This window comes from Dermacentor silvarum, chromosome 3 (assembly GCF_013339745.2).
Source record: "Dermacentor silvarum isolate Dsil-2018 chromosome 3, BIME_Dsil_1.4, whole genome shotgun sequence".
Lineage (NCBI taxonomy): Eukaryota > Metazoa > Arthropoda > Arachnida > Ixodida > Ixodidae > Dermacentor > Dermacentor silvarum.
In genome coordinates this window covers 187,735,030-187,744,574 of record NC_051156.1, presented here as the reverse complement: position 1 = coordinate 187,744,574, position 9,545 = coordinate 187,735,030, and the positions used below count along the sequence as shown (strand labels likewise).

At 45.8% G+C, this 9,545-nt stretch overlaps 3 protein-coding genes across 3 annotated transcripts in view; 1 reads left to right on the top strand and 2 right to left on the bottom strand.

Annotated features, from left to right (window-relative positions):
- Nucleotides 1-9,545, bottom strand: part of LOC119446271 (uncharacterized) — an 80,639-nt gene that overhangs the window by 7,997 nt on the left and 63,097 nt on the right. Inside the window, exons 4-5 of the mRNA XM_037710657.2 lie at nucleotides 1,903-2,052; nucleotides 550-606 (exon numbers count right to left, since the gene is read on the bottom strand). Coding sequence (XP_037566585.1) covers nucleotides 550-606; nucleotides 1,903-2,052 — 207 coding nt within the window. The remainder of the gene's footprint in view (nucleotides 1-549; nucleotides 607-1,902; nucleotides 2,053-9,545) is intronic.
- The window catches only part of LOC119446270 (peroxisome biogenesis factor 2), a 71,319-nt gene that overhangs the window by 33,198 nt on the left and 28,576 nt on the right, over nucleotides 1-9,545 (top strand). The window lies entirely within an intron of this gene.
- LOC119446272 (mediator of RNA polymerase II transcription subunit 31-like) lies at nucleotides 6,702-7,732 on the bottom strand. The gene has a single exon (XM_037710658.2). The coding sequence runs from the start codon at nucleotides 7,503-7,505 to the stop codon at nucleotides 7,080-7,082; it is 426 nt and encodes a 141-aa protein (XP_037566586.1). The 5' UTR covers nucleotides 7,506-7,732; the 3' UTR covers nucleotides 6,702-7,079.

Sequence of the window (9,545 nt, the reverse complement as noted above, 5' to 3'; positions counted from 1 at the left end):
AGTGGACCTCTCCAGGAGCTGTTTTTTATGGTAAATAAAATAAAGCAAATTGAAGACAAGAATGACCATGCACCAAACTCCAGATGTTTGACCTGTAACTATAAATTACCCTTTAACCCTCCACTATGGCATCATCACCGTTTAGACTGAAGGTATTCGCTTTCACAAAGTAGGTGCTTACTGTGTAGTCAAGCTGTAGTGATGTTGAGTAAGTCTAAATCACTTATAACCACACGTCACGTCGTGGCTGGTCTCACACACTCTCAACAGACAATGAAGCCAGCAAGGGTTATTGTGGTTATGTGCTGTGTCATCATAAGTGTACTGCACTGCACTGCCACTGCAGATGCCTTCATTGAGGCAAGCATATGTAATCAGCGCAAAATGCTTATAGTAGCAGACACTGTTTTGCTGGTACTTACTCACTTTCTTATATCAGTTATATCACTACAAGGAACATTTGCACACACAATTGACTTATGAACTTTGGGCACAGAATTTGTTACGATGGTATAAAAGGAAGTGCTTGTCGATGGCCGAAGGGCTCACCTGTTTCACTGCCCAAGCTCTCCAGTTGTGATTGGCTGCCATCACCAGAGGGCAGTGCTGCAAGCAACGAAAATAATTGATCAGCGATGATCAGCATGCTTAAATCAACACCAAAAACAAATATCAAGTTAAGTTGTGTAATGCAAGTTACTATTCTACATTAGCGAAATACTCACTCTCACCACAAGAAAGGCTCAGTAATCCAGAATAAATGCAAGAATGAAATATTGGTGGCTACACCACGTTAAAATTTCCACAACAGCTTCCCATGACGTCATAGATCTGACAGTATTTGCTTGGGACAAGTTGCTTATCGATAAATAACAATCTTATTGCTGTCTAAAACATACAACACCACGTAGCAAGTTTTTAGAACTTTTTTTGTGCTAAAATGGTGTGAACGTGACTCACACCCCTGACACCACACTAACATGCCAGCGACCCGCCACAGTAGTTTAATGGTTGTGGTGCTGCGCTGCTAAGCTCGTGGTCGCTGGCTCGATCCCTGCCGCGGTGGCCGCAGTTCGATGGGGGCGAACTGCCCTAACGCTCGTGTACTTAGATTTATCTCCACACTAAAGAACCTCATTGTAGTCAAAATTAATTTCAAGCCCTCTACTAAGGCGTGCATCATAATCAGACCATGGTCTGATTATGATGCACGCCATAATAATAATAATATTATTATTATTTGTTCCTTGCAATCCAGTTGTTGCTTTGGGGTGTAAAATGCCACCAGTAAATAACAATAAGTTATAATTATTAAAGAAAATCACTAGGTGTCACTTTCGTGGTAGAGAAAGCTAGCTCTCGTGTGAAAGTGTTTAGTGGAAGATCAACGCGCTGTAATTCGTGAAGTATGCTTTCATCTAACCGGCTGTCGGCGTACAAGAGGGAGTGGCCATACTGTGTAGAAAGAAGTCCACAGTAACAGCTTTTCTGTTATGCCAACGCCATTGAAAGACTGACCAATGCTAGTTAAATGTTGTTTAATATGGGGATAGACCCTTTGCGGTGGCTTAGTGAATATGGTGTACTTCACTATGGCTTAGTGAGCAACCCGCCTGCAGCAGTGGCCCCGGTTCCGATGGAAAAGGAATCCAAAATACTCGTGCACTTTGAGTGTACATTTAAATACCCCTAGGCAGTTGAAACTTGAGCCGCACCACTGCGGTGGTTAAAATTAAATCCGGAGCCATGCCACTGCGATGAATCTCATGTCTGGCAGTTGCTTTTAATACGTTAATCGCCACAATTTATCTTTACTACTTGCTTTTTTCACGTTGTCCTTGCGAGGGTTAGTTGTTACGAAGGCCAAATGACCCTGTGCAATACAAGCAAAAGCACACTCACTGGTCCTTGCGTGCGGGTCGACGATGCACTCGCCCAGGCTGGGCTGTCCGGTAAGTGGGTCCCCGACGTCCTTGGTGACGCACACCATGCCCTCGGGGCACTGCAGCGGAGCTGCGGGCGCGTACACTGGCGCAGTGCTGCATACAATACCTGCACAAATGCGCGTGCACGTAGTACATTACTGGTAACTAGGTTCAGCCTTGCATTGTTCGTCATCTAGCTAGTTTTGCTCAGCACTGTGGAGGCTAAAGGCAGCCTCATCTAACGAATGGTGCGAACGCCTGCTGCGGTGTGTTCGCAGTTAAATTACAAGCGCACGACATAGCGTTGTCGTCTGCTCATCAAACGCTCACGAGGCATTTTCATTTTACACCCGCAAACCCATCGAAATGCAAATTGACTGTTATGTAATCGTTACCGGTGTTGCACTGTTACGATAATGCAGTAATGGTAGCAATTAAGAATAAACGGATCGCTTTAGAATTGCCCGTTGCTAGGAGCCAGGAGAATATATCCCGCCCTTAATGACGTCATGTTTCCATGGCGACGCGTTTCACTTAGGTACATTCCAAGACGAGTTGCAATGCACAGTGCTTAAATATGGACATATTTCCTCATCCACTCTAATTGGTCAACTTGAGATGGCATGAAGTGAAGTATAGCTATTGCTCTATTTATATATTGTAAACGGAGCGTGTACTATTCAATTATTTTTTTCTTAAGAAAGTAATGTAGCACTATTTTTTCAGACGAGGCCACAGAAAGACATGACAGGACGGGCACTGCTGACAGGACTGACAGACTGACAGCACCTAGCACCCGTCCTGTCATGTCTGTGTCCTCCTCTGAAAAAGTAGCGCTGGATTACTTTCTTAAAAAGAAAAAAATAATAATAATGCATCACCAACTAGCGCTATAACGTGTTTTGTTAAGTGTACTATTTAAGTTCCTCTAGAATTTGACAACAAACACAGCTCGGTCATGACCATATGAAAGAGAGAAGCTCACGGGCAACCAAGCATACGGAGAATATTTTTTATAATTTTTTTTGCATCTGATTAGGTTAGGTCAGTCGTCGTGTCATCGTAATTGTCATGCATGTCACAAACACGCTCGTGTATTTCTCGCCTGCTCTCTTTCTCCCCTGCTGGGGGCAAGAAGAGCTTGCAAGCACCATGCCCTACACGGACATGTTGCTCCATCTGTTAACATTTTGCAGGACCCCAAATGAATCTAGATAGCTAGTTACCTGAAAAATGCGAAATTCTTTGCGAAGCATTGACTCCCACAGTGGCTGCGTTTCTGTAGTTTTTTTTTTCTATATAGCATTAAGCCAACCGGATTCTGGTGACGCCATGCAAATGACATTAATTGGCTATACAAACATTGCTGGAGTTGGACAGCGATGTGTTTGCTACTACACTGTTAGGTTGTCGCCGACCTATAAGAGAGCTTTAATTTAAGGGATGCAAGTGGCTGCGTATGCAAGAACTAGGGGTCACGGCACTGCGCATGCGCAAAACCTGCGGCGCGGAACTCACGGACCGCTGGCGTTGAAAAGAGCACAGGCAACCCTGTCTCAGCGCCAAAAAATTACTATCAAGTGTGGTGCACTGTATCTGCCTTTCGAACGTTGCTATTGAAAATGACAAATTAAAATTCAGCGTACAAGAAGCTACAGCTTGAGTGATATGGTGAACAAACATTAGGAAGAAATCAGAAGCATTCTTTTTTTTGTAACTTGTTTGGGCAGCAACTAGCTTATGTAATGCGGTCCTGTAGAAAGGGTTGGGGGCCAGAGACCGCATTTTCTTTATGAAGTTTTGACTGGTTGCCCAGATGATCTAGTTTTTCTCTCGCAACGATGCCCGCAGATGTTCTCGTTTCATTCTTGTCTTGAGTGTCCGGATAATAGCTCTGGAATTTGGCTGAAGGTCTCTTGAGAAGGTCACCAACAGCGAGTGCTGAAAGCATTTCATGCCTAAAATCTCTGTTGTCTTCCGTGAGGCATGCGCTAAGTTCCCTCGCCATACGTGCGTCGAGCTGCCATGATATACTCCCAATAGCCATTCACTTCAACGGAAATACCATGTTAAACTTAACTTGACTCACAACAGGGACGTCATGAGCACATCAATTTTTTGATCGGTACAGATGGGACTACTACATTGTATTAATTCTAAATAACCCACAGTAGCTTAACCTACCAAGCGTCAAGAGCTAGGTTACATAATACCTAAAAATTTGTGATGCCATACTAACGTGTACCAGCGCCGGGGTTCTGGCACAAGATTAAAAAAAATGAAATAAACAAAAATAAAGTTTTGAAAGAATATAAACCTTATCAGTCTAAATACTGATTTAGTGGTTCTCTTTGGCGTCCCTGTAAATGTAACCTCGGCATTGCTCCAAGAGAGAATTAACTTTTATGAGGTCTGTTGGAAATGTATCCGACCCCCTTTTTTTTTTTTTTTTTTTTTTGCGTACACCTGATGGATATGAAACAAGCGCGCTTGCATCAGCTGACGTTGAACCTTCGTGTGCATGCACACATTTTTTTTTTTCGCCTCCTGATAGCGTCAGTCGCTAGGGACGCAGCGTCTGAGTGAGGTAGTGCGCAGCAAAGAAAACGACGGAGCGACTGGAGCAGTGTTACTGCATCAAATTTTGCCAGGAACTGGGTAACAGCCAAGTAGAAACCATTCGGAAGATTCAGACGGCTTTCGGTGACGATGCTATGAGCAGCACACAGATTAAGGAGTGGTACAACCGGTTTAAAGACGGCCGCACATCGGTGGAGAGCGAGCCACACTCCGGTCGGCCATCAACATGCCGAAATGACCAGGTCATTGCCGAAGTGAACGCTGTGGTGATGCGGGACCGTCGTGTGACTATCCGAGAAATTGCGGAAGAGGTGGGCATCAGCACCTTTTCTGCACATTCCATTATGACCGAAGATTTGGCCATGAAGAGAGTTGCGGTGAAACTTCGTGCCGAAGCTGCTCACGGTGGAGCAAAAGCAACTTCGTGTTGAAGTCTCACAGGACAATGCTGGATTCCACAAACAGTGACCCCGACTTCATGAACACCATAATCACTGGTGACGAGTCTTGGGTGTACGGGTACGACCCGGAAACCAAATCCCAGTCGTCACAGTGGAAGCATTCCACGTCAGCAAGACCAAAGAAGGCCCGCCAAGTGCACAGCAACGTCAAAGTGATGCTGATTCCTTTCTTTGACTCCCGCGGTGTGGTACACCACGAGTACACACCACAGGGTCAAACAATCACCAAAGAGTACTACAGGGATGTCCTTCGTCGCCTATGTGACGCTGTGCGGCGCAAAAGACCGGAGTTGTGGTCAACAGGAAATTGGCCACATCCATCACGACAATGCTCCAGCACATTCCTCGCACTTGATTCAGACTTTTTTGGCGAAAAACCAGACTCCTATAGTTCAACAGGCTTCTTACTCTCCTGGTATGGCCCCCTGCGACTTCTGGCTGTTTCCCAAAATCAAGAGGCCATTGAAAGGAGCGCGATTTCAGACGAGAGATGACATTATGGCTGCAACGACAGCCGAGCTAAACTTCATTCCGAAAGAGGGGCCTTCTCGGAATGCTTCCAACAATGGCAGCACCGCTGGGAGAAGTGTGTGGAGTCCCAAGGAGACTACTTTGAGGGTGATTAGGTTTCCAACGCTCCAGTTAAGCCAGTTTTTTTTTCTTCGGCCAAAGGTCCTGATACTTTTCTAACAGACCTCGTATACTGAGCAAGCGCAGTCTGCGCCCTTGGTGGGTGGCTTCCTTATTCCAGGCAGCCGTGGGCCATGGCCGTCTTCCGTGCTTATTCAATCAGGCTGCACTGTCTCTTCGGGTCCAGGTCTGATAGCTTGGCTCTTCGGTTAGTGTTTGGGTGTTGTCTACGGTGCCATGTGTTTCTCCACATCCCCATATTAGAGCACTGCACGGGCTTGGGCCAACTACCCGAAAACCCGGGCCAGGTAAAGTAGCCTTCACAGCAGGATCTGAACGGGCCCGGGCCTAAAGCTCCGGGTCGGGCCGTGCATGTTCTTGCGTGCGTGCATGCTCATGTTCCTGGGGGCGTTTCCATGCTTACGCTTTCGGTCGCGGATAAAAAAAGGCACAATTCTTTTATCGTCCACGAAGACCTGCTGCTTCAATTTCACTGCGATTTACTTGAGGAATTGAAAATGCATGCATCACTGTGTACGATGACCGTGCTGCACGGAACACTTTATATTGAATGCTATGTTTCGCCGGTTTCTCCACAATATAACCAAAGAATGAGTTCAATTAACAATATGATGAAATATAAGAGTCCATTTTATAATATCACAGCTAAGTGTGCGGGAGCTAAAACCTCTTTGAGACGCAGCCATATTACTCGGGTCACAAATGCAGAAGTCCCAACGAAACGCTCGCATCGGCACACCTCTTGGTACACTGAGCACTCCGCTGCGCCTTCCGTGCACTTTCTGCCATTCACCTTGCCTCCTCACGGCGCTGTTTCAACATCTCCCTCTGTGTGGCTCCGAAAGGGCGGTTACCATCACAACTGCCGTCATGTTTTTTTAAATGCGTTTCAGGTTTTCTCTCGGTTGGCGGCGGGTTCTTTGCTTTACAGAAAGTAAGTTAACCGCCATGGACAAGTGGACAAAGAAAGCGATTTGTCGTGTTTCTGACAAAGGTGTACAAGTATACCATTACGCATACAAAAAAAATGTGGAAGCACACAACATAGCCGCTTTCTAGAGTTTAACATTCTGTGGGCAAAAGCTCTGCATCAATACATTTTATTCAAAGCGCACCAGTGCTTGAAAGGGCTGCACTATACAGGCGCACCTGTTCTCTACACTCAACAGCAGCTAGACGCTCGGGAGAGGCCATTTCACTAGGGAACGAGAACAAGTTGCACGCGCACTTTCCGATGTGTTCACAGCCACTTCGACCCTGCACTTTAGTACCTGCAAACCCACAGTTCACGAGATTCCGGGTCTACAACCGCATAACGGAAGAAGAGTCCGTCAACAGGCGCATCGTGACGAACTGACAGGTAGCTGGGCCACAAGCAGGATTACGTGACGGCACAGCAGTGGCGCCGGGGGCCAGTAATAAGTGAAAAGAGGGCAAAAATGCGTTCAGTTCCGTTTCTTGTTCACTTTTGCGTCGGAGCTTGTGGCGCAGCAACTGCTGCAGCGGCAGCGCTGGTGGGAGCCGCGGCAGCGGCTTCTGTGGCCGGCTGCTGTAGCAGTCTCATGCGTTTCCGAGTGTAATGCTGCCAATGCAGGAGCTGTTGGTCCTCGATGAACTTTGCGCATTGTGCGTTGGATATCTCGCGTCGGAAGTGTTCATATTGGAGCAACTCTAGGAAGTAAAGGCACATCGGGTACTTGAGGTACCTGGAGTATTCCGGCTTCTTCCAGTACTGCAGATAGTTCAGGTAATTCACAAACGTCTTCTGCTTGAGGTAACCTCGTTGTGCAAGGAAGTTCAGGTAGTTCGGGTTTGCCAGGCACTGAACAAACTCTAGTTCAATCTGGAAGCGCAGCTTTTGCTGTTCGTCCGTCTCTTTCACGTTCATTTTCTTGCCCCGCTGTGAGCACTTCGCACTTAACGGTCAGAGATAGAAGCACGAAGGAACAGCGCAATAGTAGTATTCTGATTCTGGAACGTCCGCGCGCCTCTCCAGTCCAGTCGTGATGAAGCAGACGTCGGATGAAGCACAGAATAAAGTCTTTTGTATATAAAGAACCAACTATGAAGCGCGGCTGCTAGCGCGGCTCCATCCGGCACCATCAGAGGCAGTGTTGCCAGATGACCACAACAAGAATTCGTCAAATGATTTCAATATGTAACCCAAAAATAGCCAGACCAAACTTTTTCGTGGCCGAAAAGTAGCCAAAAACATAGCCAAAACCACGATGTAAGAAGAACAGGCATGGATGACTGTAAAGGAAGGAAGAAGTTGTGCTCCGACGACGCGGCGGCCGCTGGTATGAAACGCGTCTCATGTGGTGTTTCACGTCTGCACCGCTGCGCGGCAGCACACGTTAGGAGGATGCAAAAGCGGGAAATTCGAACGGGTAATAATTGTAACTGTACGTAAAGCGCATTAAAAAAAAAAATCATAATACAAAAGTATGTTTTTAAACTGTTTCTGTCTTCCACTATAATCATCGTCGTTCTTTGTAAGCGCTTAAAAATTCAGACAAACAGTTAACAGTCTGAATCTCAAGAGGGGGAAGGGAGGTCTGCATCTCGAGCTGCGACGTTGGACGTTGTACGGATTGTGCGAAAGAAGTGATTCGCGCCAAACTGCAACAGCGGGTCTTGCATGTACAAAGACAGAGTTTCCATGCTCAGTGAAAAGAGCCGCCTGCATGGTTCGTAAGATGCTTTCGAACGTGCAGACCAAGTCCTGCGACCAGGGGAGTACGGGTGCGAGAAACACAACCGACGTACGTCACAAGTTCATGGACAGCAGTGCACAATAAATTTGTTCTAGTCAGCACGTCCAGAAGTTCAAATTTGATCAATCTGGCTAAGCTCGTGTAAAACTATGCTATTAGATAGACCACATGGGTACGTAAGTTCCTTCTGCACATCGATTGACATGTTTTTTTTTTTTTTTTTTTTTCCAAGTTGCATTGATCTCTATTCTTTTTCCCGTCGTGAATGTTTAATGACTGTGAGTGCGGTACTTAGAGAAGTACTATATGCTTTTGTTTGGAAAAGGCAGCAAAGTACCTCGGCAATTAAAAATCCTATTTTAAGATTTTGTACCATAAAGACAGTGGCTTAAAGTTTGTCGCTAAAAACAGTATAGCAGGCACTTTAAAAAACACAGGCAGCAAAGCATGCTTCCAGCATGGTGGTGGCCCCCCGGCGCCCCAGATTATGATAATGATGATGATTTACTGGCTTCCCCTTTGAAACGGGGCGGTGACAATTAGTCCCTAGTATGCGTGATTTAATCAGGTATGCTACACATGTTTTTTATCTAGCATTTTTGTATACATTTTATTAATTTTTTCCCTCAATATCTATCTTGTACTTGTATACCTATGACTAAGAGATCAAATCAGGTCGAATCTCTTCCCTGCTTTTTTCGACCAATACTCTAAACGTCTCTTGCTTTTCTCGACTGCTGACCGGTTGATGCTTCCGTTTACTTTAAACCCTAGCGCTTCTGGAAGGTGTATGTTACCTACTGTTCTCACTGGGTGAATCCCGTCGCATCCCATTATGATGTACTGAGTGCTCTCCGGATCTTTACTGCAGCATACACATGCCTCATCTAGTTCCGAATATTTACTCCGGTATGTTTTGGTCCTTAGGCAACCAGCTCAAGTCTCAAATAGCAGGGCACTGCCCTTTGTGTTATCGTACAGATTTTTCCCTTCTAATTTCGTTCTTCTCATTCTTGTAAATCTCCATGGTCCTTTTTGTTTCCATTCTTTGCATCCAATTCACTGTCTCTATTTCTCTCACTTTCTTTCTGATGACTCCTGGTTGTCAGTTTGGATTATCCTGTAGTTGATTGCCAACTTTCTTGACCTCTTCCTCCATATTCTGTGTCCACGCTTTTCAGATACAGATACTCGTGCACTTTAGCCGCCCA